We start from the raw sequence: 17,609 nt of genomic DNA on the forward strand, positions 1-17,609 counted from the left end.
AAAAGTCCTCTCTCTCTGATTGCTGGGAGCAAGTCACAAGTCAACAAAGCCACAGTCGAAAAGGAAACAGGACAACTCCTTTCAGCTAACCTGCAGAACCAAGAATCTCCAAACCAACTGCTCAACTTCCAAAGTCAGCTCTATCGGAATCATCTAACTTAACAGCCACAACGTTTCATCATCTACTCCTCATGGACTAGCCAATGACTGATTCATATATCTATTCAACTTTTATTTCTGGACTCACTTCTCATTTCTAATCTGTGTGTATATGCGTTGCATTTTTTTTTTTCTCTCGTGTTTAGTAACTAATAAACCCACTCTAACTTAAGAAAGCCTGTTAAATTGGCTCCTTTTAAAACATAAATATATTTGGACTGGGAAAAGGTATCCATGACGGAAGGGATCCTTTTTAAATTAACCTTGTTGCGACCAACCAAGGGGGTTGAATAAAGAAGGGAAGCTAGTTCATCCCTCTTCACCCGGGAGCATAACAATTTGGGGTACTTCATTTGGGATCATAGCAAATTGGGAGAACTTCACCCGGGGAACGGCCGTAACACAGCCCATCATGTCTATGCTGGCTCTCTGAAAAAGCAATACACCTCATGTCATTCCACTGCTTTCTCCCCATAGTCCTGCATATTCGTCCTTTACGGATAATAATCTAATTCCCTCTTGAATGCCTTGATTGAACCTACCTCCACTATACTCTCAGGCTGTACATTCCAGATCCTAGCCACTCGCTGCGTAAAAAAGTTTTCCCTCATGTCGGCATTGCTTCCTTTGCCAATTACCTTAAATCTGTGTCGTCTAGTTCTTGTTCCTTCCATCAATGGGAACAGTTTCTCCCTATCTACTCTATCCAGACCCCTCGTGGTTTTGAATACCTCCGTCAAATTTCCTGTCAACCTTCTCTTCTTCCAAGGAAAAAGCCCCAACTTCTCCACTCTATCTACATAACTGAAGTTCCTCATCCCTGGAACCATTCGCGTGAATTTTTCTGCACATTCTCTAATGCCTTCACATCCTTCCTAAAGTGTGGCACCCAGAACTGGATGCAATATTCCAGCTGAGGCCGAACAAGCATTTTACACAAGTCTAACACAACTTCCTTGCTTTTGTACTCCATGTCTCTATCAATAAAGCTTAGGATGCTATATGCTTTATTAACCACTCTCGTAACCCATCCTGCCACCTTCAATGATTTGTGCACATATACACCCAGATCCCTCTGTTTCTGTGCCTCCTTTAGAATTAATATCATATTCTATTTACGTATACATATTTCTTACTTAATACAGCCACAAGCCAGATTAAGCACTATATGAAGAACTTATTCCTAACAATGAATATTTTAAGTGACTCTCACAAACAATTTTAAGTTCAACAGCAGATCCAAAAAATTAGCACCAATCATTAAGGGAACAGAGGAGATAGGCATCTTTTCACCTCTTTTAGTTGTTCTTTACGTAGCTTGTATTCTCTCTTTTGAGATTCCAGGAAGCTATTTAATTCTTTCTTCTGCTGTGCCTGTATGTGCTGCTGAAATTTCTTTTCTTCAGTAGAAACTGCTTTGGTCTAACAAAATAAAAGAAAAACAAACAAGTTTTGGAGATTAAAGAAAAGATTCCTTACTAGAGCTACAATTTCTAAAGAAAACCATATTCCCATCCCTCTTCCAGGAGGGACATTTTGCACATTGCATCATCTAGCTGCATGAATGCATATCACATCTACACAGCTGGGCAAGAAAATGCATGAAAAGTTGACGCAGTCAAGGAGCTTTGACAATGTCAATTACCGTAAAATTAATGTCTTTTTGCTTCATAAAACCAACCTCCACCATTGCTCCTCCCTCCCAAATGACAAATACCTCACCAAAATGCACAGTAATTAAAGTGAGAGCTGTTTTTCTGGAGTTAAGAAAATTTGTTAGTTAATAGCAAAATTGATTGTCAAAATAACACCAATTTAAACATTATCAGGAAACACTCAGCAGGTCTGACAGCATCTGTGGAGAGAAAATCAGGGTTAACGTTTCGAGCCCTTATGACTCTTCTTCAGAACTAAAGAGAAGTAAAAATGTGGTGAAAAATATATTGTTTAAGGGGGGTGGGACAGGTGAAGCTGAATAGAAGGCCAGTGATAGGTGGAGGCAAAGGAGAGATTGCAAAAGATGTCATAGACAAAAGGTTGAAGGGGTGTTGATGGTGGTGGTACTGGCTAAAGGAGGTGCTAATGGTGACATTAAGAGTAGAAAGCAGAATGAGCAAGTGACAGATGGTTCTAGTGAGGGTGGGTGGGGTGGGGGGAGGGGGCAGTGTGGGAGAAAAGGTCAAAATAAGCTAAAAGGTGGGGATAAAACAATGAATGGAAATACATTTTAAAAATAATAATATTAGAAATAGGTGGGATATATATATAAAAATTTAAAAATATATATTTGTAAAAAGGGGATCAAAAAAGGGTGAGGGTGGAGGAGAGTGTTCATGGTCTGAAGTTGTTGAACTCAATGTTAAGCCCAGAAGGCTGTAAAATGCCTAATCGGAAGATGAGGTGCTGTTCCTCCAGTTTGTGTTGAGCTTCACTGGAACATTGCAGCAGGCCAAGGACGGACATGTGGGCATGAGAGCAGGGTGGTGTGTTGAAATGGTAAGCGACAGAAAGGTCTGGGTCATGCTTGCGGACAGAGCAAAGCAGTCACTCAATCTGCATTTGGTCTCTCCAGTGTAGAGGAGACCGCATTAGGAGCAGCGAATGCAGTAGACCAAATTGAGGGAAATGCAAGTGAAGTGCTGCTTCACTTGAAAGGAGTCTTTGGACCCTTGGGTGGTGAGGAAGGGGGAAAGTAAAGGGGCAGGTGTTGTACCTTCTGCGATTACATGGAAAGGTGCCGTGGGAGGGGGTTGGGGTGATGGAGGAATGGACCAGGGTGTCCCAGAGGGAACGGTCCCTACAGAATGCCGTCAGTGGGGTGGTGAAGGGAAGATGTGCTTGGTGGCGGCATCATGCTGGAGTTGGAGGAAATGGCAGAGGATGATCCTTAGAATGCGGAGGCTGGTGGGGTGAAAAGTGAGGGCAAGGGGGACCCTATCATGGTTCTGGGAGGGAGAGGAAGGTGTGAGGGCAGAAGCGTGGGAGATGGGTCGGACACGGTTGAGGGCCCTGTCAACCACCGTGGGTGGGAAGCCTTGGTTAAGGAAGAAGGAAGACATGTCAGAAGCACTATTTTGGAAAGTGGCATCATCGGAACAGATGCGACGGAGGTGAAGGAACTGAAAGAATGGGATAGAATCCTTACAGGAAGCAGTGTGTGAGGAGTTGTAGCCGAGGTAACTGTGGGAGTCGGTGGGCTTGTAATGAATATTGGTGAACAGTCTATCGCCAGAAATTGAGGCAGAGAGGTCAAGGGAGGGAAGGAAAGTGTCAGAGATGGGCCATGTGAAAAAGTGATGGAGGGGTGGAAATTGGAAACAAAATTAATAAACTTTTCCAGGTCCAGACGAGAGTATGAAGCAGCACCGAAACAGTCATCGATGTACCGGAGAAAGAGTTGTGGGAGGGGGCCTGAGCAGGACTGGAACAAGGAATGTTCCTATATAAATGGAAGTTGTTTTTGCTACTTAACAAATCTGCTTTTCCAACACTTTTCCAATGTTGGCACAACATTGTAGCTGGGAACTTCATCAACGTGTCTCCCCACCACCACTGTAACGTCACTGGAAGTGCAGCAGAGACCTTTTTTAAATTCTTTCACAGGATGTGGGTGTCGCTGGCTAGGCCAGCATTTATTGGCCATCCCAAATGACCTCAAGGTGGTGGTAAACCCCCTTCTTGAACTACTGCAGGTCATGTTGCGTAGGAAGGGAGTTCCAAGATTTTGACCTAGTGACGGTGAATGAACTGCAACATAGTTCCAAGTTAAGATGGTGTGTGGATCTTGCAGGTGGTGGTGCTCCCATACATCTGCTTCCCTTGGCCTTCTTGGGTGGTAGAGGCTGCAGGTTTGGAAGGTGCTGTTGGAGGAGCCTTGGTGAGTTGCTGCAGTCCATCTTATAGATGGTACACACTGCTGCCACTGTATGCTGGTGGTGGAGGGACTGAATGTTGAAGGTGGTGGATGGGGTGCCAATCAAGTGGGCTGCTTTGTACTGGATGGCATCAAGCTTCTGTTGCTGTTGGAGCTGCACTCATCCAGGCAAGTGGAGCGTATTTCATCACACTCCTGGTTTGTGCCTTGTGGGGATGGATAGGTTTTGGGGAATTGGGTGAGTTACTCGCTGCAGAATTCCTAGTCTCTGAAGTACTTTTGTAGACACAGTATAAATACGGCTGGTCCACTTAAGTTTCTGGTCAATGATAGCCTCTAGGATGTTGACAGTGGGCATTCACCAATGGTAATGCCACTGAATGTCAAGGGGAGATGGCTGGATTCTCTCATATTGGAGATGGTCATTGCCTGGCACGAATGCAACTTGCCACTTGTCAGCCCAAGCTTGAATGTTGTCCTGGTCTTGCTGCATATGGGCACAGACTGCTTCAATATCTGAGGAGTTGCGGATGGTGCTGAACATTGCACAATCATCAGCGAACATCCCCACTTCTGACCTTATGATGGAGGGATGGTCATTGATGAAGCATCTGAAGATGGTTGGGCCTAGGCACTATCCTGAGGAACTCCTGCAGTGATGTCCTGGGACCGAGATGACTGACCTCCAACAACAACAACCATCTTCCTTTGTGCTATGACTCAAACCAGTGAAGAGTTTTCTCCTGATTCCCAATGACTCCAGGTTTCCTTGATGCCACACTCAGTCAAATGCTGCCTTAGTGTCAAGGACAGTCATTCTCACCTCACCTCTGGAATCCAGTTCTTTTGTACATGTTTGGACCAAGGCTGTAATGAGGTCAGGAGCTGAGTGGCCCTGGCAGAACCCAACTGAGCATCCGCGAGCAGGTTAACCTACTGGTGTTGCAAGCAATACATCTATCACACTACTACCAAAGTTACATAGTGAAGCAGGACCAGTTCTGAAAAAGGCTCTCTCTGTTAATGAATACTGTCAGCATTCTTGTTTTCCCTTGAATCTCAATGAAAAACTGCATGCACAGTTGTTTGAAGATGAAGAAACTGCAATGCTCATTGTTTCCACCTGGATGTATATACATTGAATCTGGATAATCAACAGTTTCAGGTTATGGGAGTGTGGGAAGTTTCTTTGGCTTGCACCAATAAATAGGTTAACCATGTCAGCTTCAACTATTCGACTAGAACCGACATGAAGGTGCATGCACAATCTCCATTTTTTGTAGTTTTGTTGAAAAGCCAAAAATCAATATAAAGCTACATTTACAGACACTGGTATATTAGTAATTGTGCCCCAGGTCGCAATATTAATCATACTATTAATCCACTTAATGAACTTAAACAAAACCTCCTCAATCAGTAGAGACATTGCACAAAGTTACGAGACCAGTATTTATGCAAGGTACCTCTTTTTCCATAATACCCAGATGTTTCTTAATAAGTTTCTCCATCTCTGCAGCAAAGCTGTTGCGTTGCGTTTCTAGCTCCTTGTCAAGCCGAAGCCGATGTTCGTCCATCTCTGCTTTTAGCTTGTTTTCCAGCGCCATTAGCTGCTTCTGATGCTGACGTCGCATGCGCTTATAACCAGACATCTGCTCCCGAAGCTCAGAATCTTGTTCATGCTCTTGGATTTGCCTTGTGACCTGAACAATATGAAAACATAAAGTGATGTACTAACTTAATAGCTACAAACCACTAATTATAAGTTTAAGCTCAACAAACTGTCTTCTGAAAATTTTTGATTACATAATCTGGAAAGACACTATCTGCAGCAAAGTTTTTCACTGAAGTAACCAACATTTTACACAAATTTAAAGTGCATACAATTTTTAAACTGCAGAATGAGCCAGAACCTTCAGTAACTATCTTAAACTATGATATATGAACAAAGGTCACTCAGTTCACCTTTATGCCAACAGGAGCACTTTGCATCTTTGTTGTGTTCTACTAGAATAAATTTGGCGTGCAATGTAAAATTCCTCATACAAATATAAAAACAAGTTCAGAGATAATTTCACAGCAAGAGCAGTAAGGTGCAGTAGCTTTACAGCAAACAAGACAGGATGAACAGATTAATCCATTATGTGTACCAAAAGCACAAGGTTTTATTGAAAACAAACTGGTCAACTGCCTTGGATGTCTATAGATGGTATTCCAATCTACATTAAAACTCTTAGGTCAGTGCAAATTTCTTGTCCACAAACCTTATGTGCTGTTGTCAGGTTCTTGTCATACTTTCGTGTCAACAATTTCTATTACAAAAGCTTATGCTGACATTTTGTAATGGAAATTGCCTATGTAAGGGCATCAATCTGACTGCACAATCTGGCTATGGCGTTCCCCCAATTATTTCAAAATTCTTTCTGAAAATTATTTTTCATCCACCACTTTTTCCTCGGCAACTGAAATTTCTAAAATCTCAAATAATTTTTAAACAAAATTTAAAAAATACTTATTTCACAGTAATTTGCTTACTTTTATCCACTGTTTTGACTTTTAATGCTTTATTTGTTTACAGTGGAAAGATTCAAACTTTCCTGAAAGCCTAGGTTTGGAACTAATACCTTTGTGCAGAGCTGTCTCACTTTGAGCTAAATTTGGATTGTGCAGTCTAAGGAAGCAGAGGTTATCTAATTTCGGAGACATTAATACTGCTCAGCCAGCTATATTGAGGAATATTTTTCCTTTAGTACCTGGCAATTTTTGTTCAAATGTTTTTCAAAATTATTTTGAAGAAATGCTAGAGAACAAATTTGAAAAGCATTGAGGTAAGATTCATAGTTTTTTTTTGTAAAAAATGTTCATCCACCTGTTTTGCCTTTGTTTTGTTTTCTATAAACTTTGGTAAGTGAAACAGGGAGACAAACAACAGGATCAGAAAGACAGAAAAAGAGAGTGAGTGTGCCTTTCTTTGTGTAACATTACTCCAATCTTCAAAGCTGATGTTTTCATGCAGGCTAAAGAATCTCAACTGTGCTTTGTTCAGTTAGAAGGGATCAAATATAATGGCTTACTTCCATGAGACAGAGATACACCTAAAAGCAAGGAGGGGTGGGCGAGAAGAAACAATGAGAATGCAGAGAGAGAGAGAGAGACACACACACACACAATTATTCTCTTTATTCTAATTTGAGTTATTTTTTTCATAAACGACTTGAATTTTGAAAGCAAAGCCTGTTTGAGAGCAATCAGTTAGAAAGGGAGGCCAGGAAGGGATGAGGAGGATGGAAAGTGGTTAAGGTGAGCAGGCCTCAGACTGCTCTTTACCTGTCCTTGTGGGTAGAGTGTGACATTTGGGGGCTGGGGGAGGAAGTGGAAGGATGGTTAAGGTGAACTGAATGAAAGCAGAGCAAAGGGAGACTGGGTGTGAGATTGAAATACAGGGGTGAGCAGATAGTTGTAAAGGAAAGAGTTAGATCAGTAATGAAAATAGAATTGTAGGAAGAGCTAGGGAAGGAAGGTTGTGGTATCAGAGAACATGAAGGGTTGAGGTGAAAATATGAGTGATTGGAGAGGGGTAGGGGAGGGATTTGTTTTGGAACACATTCTCCTTGCAACACGTACCCTAAATTTAGTTGGCAATTTTTGTTGGATCTATTCCCATCATACTACTCAACCAAAGAGCAAGATTAAAAAGGTAGAGAGAAGACAGAGAGCGAGAACCAAAAATGGAACGAGAAAGACAGCAGAGAGGCAATGTTACAGCAACACAAAGACAACAGGGATAGTTACGAAAGTGATCCTAATTTCCAATTCACTGTATGTAGTGCAATAGGAGATCAAGTAGCATTATATTAAAAAAAAAATGCATGACATTAAAATGAGGAATGAATTGCATTTGGAAGCTGTGATTAAATGCCTAGTTCTCAAACTTTGTTTTATCTGAAGAAGTCTGTGCGTGGTCTTGACTCTGCACGTAAAATGTCATGGGAGATCAACTAATGCATTATTAAAAATTGGCACTTTTCTATCTGACTTCTTCGTGTGTCGTTATCAAGTCACATTCTTTTGTCAAAATTATTAAAACTGTCAATTTAAAATGGAAATCCTGCAAAATGTAGTTTCTGGTCATGGCCAGTAGATGGTGGAGTGGAGTGAGTTTCTGAAATCTCTTCCCAACTCATTCATCTCTCAAAAAATTATTCATTAACTGTCCATGAGTAGTAAGTACATGGGCAATTTACCAGTGATCTGCTAAGGATTTTAAACCTGTCCATTAAGAAATCATACAGGCTTACTTTCCAAAGTGAAGGGAAGACCACTTTTCAGTTTGCCAATCAGAGAACATTCCCTTTATTTCTGTGTTTTGTCTCAGGCCTCTCAGACACTTACCACCCCAAGTCACAAGATTACCTCCAATTTTGCTCACTCTCATTTTTGCAAATAATCTCCATGTGGAAACTTATTAATTGACTTCTGGAGGTTCATGTAGGCAACATCCACGGACATTCCCCCATCCATCATGTGAACAAACTCCTCAAAAAAATTCAACGACTTTAGCACACCAATACTTTTCACAGGCGGAACCTCATAAACACCGTGGCCAGCTTTCAAACAAAACTACTCACCAAGGAAGCTGTACGTATTGTGGCAAAATGTTCCCGATTTCGGTAGTGCGATTTATGGCGCGAAACTGGAGGTGGTGACTGTGGTTCTGAGCCCCTAGGTCTGTGATCAACTTCTTCACCATAGAGATCATGGTCCTGATAAGTAGAGTGTGAAAAATAAGTGGCCAAACAACTGTAAAAGTACATTTTAATTGTACAATTCTTTTCAATTTCCAAACCTCAAAGTGGAACTCATCCATAGAGGGTACACACCCCTGACTCTTTGTGACCACATCACCCATATTTTCCAACCTAGGCCAATCAGCACAAAATTAGCTACCTGTCTGTGGGTGTATTAATAGAAAGGACATGCAAATGAAGGAGATATGGTGCACTCAAGGGACTCCTGTTACACCCAAACATCCAGCGTTCAAAGGTGAGCAAGAAGGAAGCACAAACATTTTTCCTATACGTGGCCTGTGAATTGCTCTTACAGGGCTGACTTACACAGAACCTTGGAGGATCAGAAATGTTTCAAATTCATTTTAGCACTTTTATCAGCCAACACTAAGGGCGGTGACAATCTTATGCTGTAAGGCTCCAAGCCCAGTTACAGCAAAGCCCCAACTCCATTTAGGCTGTACTCTTTAGCAAAGCGTATGGAGCCAACTTCCAGTGTAGATGTCCAGCCTTACCAGTGATGCAATCCAATTAAAAGGAACCAGAAAATCAAGGTCCATGCTTGTAACTTACACCAGCTTTCACAATACCTTGTATCGTTAAACTTAAAAATATTCCATCTCAACAAATGTCACTATGAAGTAAAAAAGAAACGATGGGAAGGGCAAGGACAGGATTTTGAAAGGGAAAATTGGTGAATCCTGACAGTCTAGTGCACATTAGTGCTCAGCTGTTGAGTTCATTGAGGGGACATCTAAAAGTTTCTTTTTATTTGTTGATAACTGTCTTATCATGGGCCAATTTGTGTTGGTTTGGGCGCAGTACCTTTATTTTTCTTGCATAGTCACCTTTCTCCGCGTTAATACTGCTGGCCCTCTGAGAAGCTGTTTGTTTTATTTGGGTAGGCAGTGACAAGCCCCACCATGGCTGCCATCTGCCTTTGCCACTGGCACCAAGACGACAGCTCCTGCCTCCTGGAGGCTCTTGGCACCATTAATTGGGTGCTGAGCTTGCCTCCTGCCCAATTATGGCATTTACATTTAAAAATAGCATTGCATGAGTGACGCAGTTGAGATGTGGGGTTGGGACCAGATGTCAGTGTTCCCAAACCTGCTGAGAGAATCTGGCCCTAGATTGCTGATTCTCAGAGAATAGTGGGAGAGGTGGATGTATCTTTCTGCAGCCACATTGCATTCCATGACTTGGGACGAATAGAATGGCCATTTTCTTTTCTAAAAAGGCAAGGGTTTATGGAGGCTGGGGCTGGCTTGATAAGATTAGCAAGCTGTTGACAGGGTGTTGAGCCATAAGCTGTGGGAGTGAAGCTCAGTAAATAGTTGGCTTTAGAGATACGATTACTCTGGTAAAGAAAAGTTGATGGGAGGAAAACTATGAAATAAAGATGGGGTGAGAATAATTCAGAAAAAGGAAATAGCAAGAAATTGGTATCAGAGGAAGAAGCAGAGATGCAACTGCAGGTGAGATCATATATGGACCTCCAAGTAGATCACCAGTTTGCCTCATTTATTGCATGGAGAGAGGATGAAGTAAGTCAGTGGGAAGGAATGGAGGTTGGAAGATGGTTGCAGTGGAGAGTAGGAGTTTGAAATTGCGTTAGCTTGTGGAGATAATTTTATTCTATGAGGAAGATTGAGTTAGCAGGAGTGTGAGCAAGTTTTCAGCTGTTGAAGATTTTGGCGTGACTGCAAGGCTGATCACAAGCTGGGTTTATTGAACCAATGGCCCAAATCTTTGGCTATGGGAGGAACTACAGGTACTGCACCAAGGCAGTAATAAGAGTAACACAGTTCCTGACATATTTTGAGGACAATGTCGTGAAAGGTATGGAAGACCAACAGAGGCATCAATATGCTTCATAGGACAAAACCTCATACTGAAATATACCTTCAGTTATTTGATCAGAGAAAGCAATTTCGAGACCAAGAATGAAACACATACAGAATGGCAATCAGCTACAATCAATACCAAGTGAGAAAGAGCACTGAGCAGCAGATTTAATTGGAGTTTGGTAGTGCAGGTTACATTTTTTGTAAAGGCGGCAGGGGTCATTATCTATAATTAGACAAGAACAGTTTTCATTTGTTTTGACCTCTAAGTAATATCATAACAATGGTGGGATTCTAAGTTACCACATCTTCAGGTTGGTTTTGCATATTACAAACAAACTTTCGCCATTCTGATAAGTGAGATGAAGGCAGTAATGTTCAGCAAAAGTAGTTTTCTCGTCTTACAGATAACTTCAAAAGGAACCTTTGCATTTTGGCCAAAAGGTAAGGAAAGACCTACCCCATTGCATTCTGTCCACTCAATGAATAACAATAGAATACATTGTTACATAATTTACTGCCATCTCTTGGTGAAAACAAACAATCAGCTAAATTGTGGTAAAATTTTGAACTTATTTGCACAAAAGTGTAAGTATGTATCATTTTATTGACATGCACAAAGAAATATGAGGATGCAGATTATAACTTTGGTAAAATAAAGCCATGGTCCAAATTGGAACATGGAATCACATAACCAAAATTATAGTACATTACAATGTCTATTAATGATTTTGCCCTTTCCTATGGGACAACATTAATTCTTATTTATATGTGGAGGTTAATTGAAAGAAGAAACATCTCTTCAAAATCAACTACCGCATTTTTTGAAAAAAAATCTTAAACTTGCTTTTAAAAAAAGGTTTTCAATATTCTAGACATTTGCAGAAAGATACAAAACTGGATTTTTTAGGGACATCAACAAATTTAGGTTTCCACTGCACCCAATATCAAGGCTATGTAGTACAATATATTTACATACATTCTAAATGAAGTAAATGAAGGAAAAAGGTATTGAGAGGCTTACTGGTTTTAGGTGGATAACAGAGCTATTTGACATCACTGTATGATCTCCCTCCTGCATCATGGCAATCTCACTATTATCATCCGAAGCATCTGGAAGACTATTGACGCTACTGCTTTGGCTACTAGCACTGATGGACATGCTTGGTATAGACTGATTACTGCCCACGCTGTTAACAGTGCCTGTCCTACCGACACTGTGTTCAGGCTCCTTTCAAGTAGAACAAAAATATTAGAACACAATAACCATTACAGCTTTAAGAAAGTGTTTTATGAGTTCATAACAGATTAAAGAGAATAATCAAATTATATCCGTAACAAAGCATGACTTTTTGTTAAATACAGGTCAATTACATTAACTAGGAACATACAGTATTTGTTGAAATAAATTAAATCTGAAGTCATGTACGCTTTTCTTTCTGTACTTTAGCAAAGTAAAGTAAAACAAATCCAAAGGATAATTTCATAATCTAGAATTGATATAACACTAATTTAACGTGTAGTTAAAAGTATTCAGATTAAGGCCGCGAATGGTCTTCTTGTCTTTGTGAACTGAAATAGGAAGGTACTGTAAAGGCAAAAAAAAAAATCAAGGAAATAAATTACTTCTTTCTTCAAGTTAAGGTGCAGAAGTTTTCTCACATAACTGAACTATTCAAAATAAAAGAATAATTATGATCACAGACAGCTGTCCTACCTCCTCTTCCTCTTGGGCCTCAACTGCAGGTCCATTATGTGCTTCCTGAAAAAGGATTTTCTTCATCTTTCTATACTGGAGGTTATCAAGCTCTCTGACAGCATCTTTCGTCCTCTGGATCAAATCTATTAACACCGTTTCGGGGCGCTCTCTAACAACAAAAGCGTGCTACAAATTGAACAAATGAGGCAAATTACAATCGAATGTCACAGGCTAACAATTTTTACCAGCCTTCCAAATATAATTAGTCATTTTTTTTACACAATTCCTGCATTTATGTTTAAAGCAAAACATACAGAAGAAATTTTAAAGAATGACCCCATCCAATAATTTCAGAACTGAAATTCAGGAACATGAATACATATGTAAATTAGAAGAATGCCCCACCTAAGATCAGGAGTAGCATTATTCCCAAATTGTTCTAATTTATTTTCTGATACTTATTAAGTTCTACTCCCTTTGATGTCTGCTTTTCCCTGTTTGGTTGGATTGGAACAACTGCCTCTCCTCCGAACCATCGTTTGCTGTCAGGGCTGAGACATTCCTGGTAACACTCCATTCCCCTAGAAGATGACCTCTCAAGCTGAGCTGCCTGTTGCCTGTGCTGTCCATAACTTGCTCACAGACAATAAAATTTGCTCGGTTTGATTTCACTTTTTCTTTAAAGATACTTAAACTGAACCGAGGTATTATTTAATTATCCCAAACAAAAGATAGGAATTAAAAATTATAGACTTTAAAAAATCTCAGTTTATTTACCATTGATTGTATTCTTATTCAGAGTATTATTCATAAGAATAGCTAAATAAGGATATTATAAAAAATGTTTCGGTTAAGCTACATTCACAAAAAAGGTAGAATACCAAGCTGAGAAAACGTCAAGGTATATTCTCAGAGTATATTTTTAAACTGCCACAGTCAACAGTATTACTTTCTACACCAAAACATACAATTATTATTCATTTAAGCAAAAAAAAACAATTTAAGACTTGGCACCTTATTTCAGTTACAGTTCATAATTTTGAACAGAAAACAATTCACTGAATGAAGCATAGAAAAGTTAATATTTTAAAAGTCAACAATAAAAATTCAGCACTGATGAGGAATTGGAAGTTGCCAGAATTAGTTGCTAACATTTCACATCAGGTCATAAGTGAGAAGTTAACAGTTTCCCTCATGAATCAGGCAAGCTTCATTTGACTTTCTCCTTTATAAAGAGGACTTTTATCATTCATACACAAAGAAAAACTATACCACTAACAACAAACATTTGAACAAATAATCTAATTATTAATATAGTAAACTGTGTGTTATCTGGCACTCTACCAACCGGAATTCTCTAACTGAAATTTCTGATGTTCCCCTAATATGAATTACCACTTTACCAACCAAATGCAATTACATAGTTATCCAGAACCTGTACCTGTATACTGTATTATTTTCTACTTTATGTTTTAATGTACCATTGATTATAGGTAAAAACAATACTGTTCTTTACTTCTTGCCCAATTGCATGTTAGTTCATGCTACAAGTGTTGCACTATATTCCACGGGTAAATGGAATTCCATTAACCAACATTTTTGATTAGCTGGCACCACCCAGACCCTGCGCATGCTGGACAAAAAGATTTTACTGTAATTAAAAATTACAATGATAAATCTACAAACCTCTTCAACTTTTCACTTTTTTCAGTTCAGTAGTATACTTTTAAAAGTATTAATTCAATAAAACAATCTAAATCCATTTTGTGAGAAATTAAACATGAAAATCTGCCAGAGTGTGACACATTTATTCTCGCTTTTGGAATTAATCTCTCATTTAACTCTTGTGGCCTTTTTCCTGTTGTCAGTGCAAAACTTTTATTTACTTGTTCTTTAAACTGCTTACACAAAACGTAAAATAAAACATTTGAGAAGATTAATTGCTCAAAGGAAGAGAACCAGTGACATCAGATAAAAGTAAAACACTGCAAAACACTGCTTAAAAAATAAGAAAGAAATAAAAAGCTATGAAGAAAACCACATGTGGATAAAAGAATCCAGTGATCTAGACATGGCTGAGAAAAAGTGATACCTGTTTTGGAACCAAAGTTAGCTGCTATGGCAATCTTTTGTGACCTTCTCAAACTTTTTGTTTTAATTAGAGTGAAGTAGTTTCGAACCAAGAAAGTGTTAAACAGCAGAAGGAGCAACATCCATTACTAAGAAAGAAAGACTAGGAAATTTAGCAATATCAAAGATATCTCACCTAGTAAACCATTACCCATTCAATCATATTATACTCATATTGAAAGGGTTCACTTTATATTGAAGGCAACCACAGTGCTAGTTTTCAAATACAGCTTAAGGGTGCATTTATATTGAAGCTACAGTAGCTGTCCTATGGGTTCCAGTTAAGCAATACTTTGTTTATACTGTCTGGTCCCAACAGGAATTCTTCCACCCAAGGGAGCTCTGTGCGAGCATGCTTACATTGTGAGCTTCACTTTCTACTCAGTTGTTTCATTTTAAGTTTCTGAAAGTGCAGCTGGGAATGTCCACACTCTCCATTTAAAATCAACTCCAGGCAAATTTAAAAAGGGCATAGGATGTTCAGAGTGTACTCCATGTTACATCAAACTCAAGAAGTGTGAGACTGCTTCCTCCAGGGTGTCTTCACACTACTGAGAGCCAGATTCACGTTTATACAGGTACTTTAATTTTAGAAAGCAACAATGCTAAATTTGCAGAACAAGACACCTCAATATTTGTTGTTAATAAATGTCAGTTTTGTTATTATTACAAATTAGTTTGTAAGCAAATAAAGGCTGGACAAAAGCCTCCAGCAAAATGATCAGTACAGGATTTAATTTGGAAGTCTGTCAGAACTAGTAGGATTATTCAAAATTGCAGCCAAAGGTTTTATGGAAATGCAGCGCAGGTGTTTAGGGCAAAAAAAAACATTTCCATACTCTGGTCTCCATACAACCACAAATATTCACAGGCTGGTTTATATATTTTTGTAAGTTGTAAGTTTTCAGTTCTACAGACTGCTGCTTTTTTAAAAAAATGGCCTCTTCCAGGATGGCATAAAAAAAAATCAGTTTTTATGTTGCATGAAATCAGTACACGCTAATGGAACAAAGAATATAATGTACAGTACTTTGTCAAGATAAGACAAAACAAAACATTACTTGGTGAAAATCTAGTTTCTGAACAAAACATGGGCAATTTTGTGACAACTGCATTACACAAGTTTTCAAGAGTGAACAGTAGGACCTGAAATGCTACTTAATTTGTGTTACAGTGAAAATAAACTAAGGACTTGAGATGTAAAAACAGATCACAACTGTAACAAAACTTTTCCTTTTTGTTAGATGCCCAAAAAGGTAACATCCTTCATTTCTGCGTTTCAGACTTGCAATCTAGGTCTCTCAAGCCTTCTTTGAGAAGAATCTTAAGAAAACTCAACAGAATGACAAGAACTAATTCCATGGGAAACCCTTGACTGCCGATAGAACAAAAGGTGATTTCTCCAGTTACATTCTTCAGGGACAGATTAGGGTTTTAGACTACAGAGGAGAAAGCCAGTAATTCAATTGTTAGCATCCTGTGCAGTTCTGCTCCAATGCACAAACTTGGTATAGATTTTACGTAACTTCAAATACGCAACTTGGTCAAATTACATTTCTGCAGGATAAATCATGTCATCAAATTTTTAAAAAACTAAAAATAATCAAATTCAATATTCTATAAACCATAAAGTATGCTTAAGGAATTAAGAATATATCTGCACTGAATAGAGAATCCTACTGACTTTCAGAAGTTCCTCTGAAGTGGGTCTGTCTTGAGGAATCTTCTGAAGGCAGGAGTCTACAAAGTTTCGAAAATAGTCAGACCTGGGAAAATTATAAAAAAAATTCATTAAGTACCAAATTTTCACAAAATATGTTCAGTAAAATTGTACAGTTTCGCAATAGAGTTAGCCCATGATTCTATGGCCTGTAATTGGCATTGATAATTTGTGTGTTTTGTACAAACAAACATTCATATTTATTTTCACTAAAGGTACTGGCATTGATTTTTTAAAAATCCTATCATGGCACAAGTCCCAAATGTTTGGCATACCATAAAAACTGGGGCAGAATAGATGATTTGTACTCCAGGTAGTTTCCTTTGAATATCACTCAGTTAATCTTGTGGAAAATTAAGAGTTGCTTATGATCAGAATAATTTTCTCATGTCAGGTTTGCTGTGTATTTTGCTATTCAATTTTGATGAAAAGATGTACAAGTTCACAGGTTTGCAAATTTTTCCACAGTGAAAGAATGTAAAATGTAGCTGGAACCTGTTAAGAATTTCAGTCTATTTAAAATGACTATTTTCTAGGTAGCACTTTCACCTCTGAGTAGGAAGATTGCAACTCAAGTCCCACCTGAGAGACCTGACCCCAAAATTTAGGCTGATATTTCAATGCAGTACTAAGCAAGTGCTATATGAGATATATAAATATCCTTTAAGACCATTCTAGTGATTATGACATAAAGCACTTCTACTTTATGGTAAATATGATGCTTACACAAAAAAGATGTACAATATTCAGATTATGGAAAGGAGTTACAGTGGCATTCGTCACTTGGATGGAATTTGAAAACGCTATTTCCAAATATTTAAAAACCATTAAAACGTAAAAGAAAACCTGTGCAAATTACTGCCTTTTTATTTTGTTTCAAAACTGGCAAAGCATTCAAAAAGCAAATTAAGTGAAAGGCTCAATTTCTTCTACATTGAAACAAAAATTGCACCAAACTGAAAATAAAAACAAATATTGCCTGGGTTTGTGAATTATTAACCACAAAAAACACAGATGATTTTGCACTGTCAAAACCAAACAAAGAGTATCATAGGCAAACTTAAGAAAAATTTAAGAATTTACAGAAGTGACAAATTGTTTTTAAAAAAATCAAAATCAATATCAAACAGGAGTATAATTTTGCTGACCTAGGTAATTTTTTATCTTTTATATCTGGAGCACATGGAACATCACTTTTTCTAAATGATCTTTTTAAGGACCAGTTCATATGGGCCATTTCTGTGCAGCACAAATACTGCACAAGTGATGGACCACTGAGTGCACTTTATAAAAATGCATGCTTAAAAACACTATTACTCTAGGCATGCCAAAAGAGAGTGCATTATATAAAATTCAAGTAAAATTTGCTCTGTGTTGAACCTGAAGAGCTTTTAAA

General features: G+C 38.7%; 1 protein-coding gene across 1 annotated transcript in view; it reads right to left on the reverse strand.

The window, feature by feature from the left end:
- The window catches only part of taok1a (TAO kinase 1a), a 160,040-nt gene that overhangs the window by 15,955 nt on the left and 126,476 nt on the right, over nucleotides 1-17,609 (reverse strand). Inside the window, exons 10-15 of the mRNA XM_078548019.1 lie at nucleotides 16,178-16,259; nucleotides 12,382-12,549; nucleotides 11,689-11,895; nucleotides 8,659-8,793; nucleotides 5,497-5,733; nucleotides 1,453-1,581 (exon numbers count right to left, since the gene is read on the reverse strand). Of these exons, the coding sequence (XP_078404145.1) occupies nucleotides 1,453-1,581; nucleotides 5,497-5,733; nucleotides 8,659-8,793; nucleotides 11,689-11,895; nucleotides 12,382-12,549; nucleotides 16,178-16,259 (958 nt within the window). The remainder of the gene's footprint in view (nucleotides 1-1,452; nucleotides 1,582-5,496; nucleotides 5,734-8,658; nucleotides 8,794-11,688; nucleotides 11,896-12,381; nucleotides 12,550-16,177; nucleotides 16,260-17,609) is intronic.

Source organism: Cetorhinus maximus, chromosome 9 (genome assembly GCF_964194155.1).
Source record: "Cetorhinus maximus chromosome 9, sCetMax3.hap1.1, whole genome shotgun sequence".
Lineage (NCBI taxonomy): Eukaryota > Metazoa > Chordata > Chondrichthyes > Lamniformes > Cetorhinidae > Cetorhinus > Cetorhinus maximus.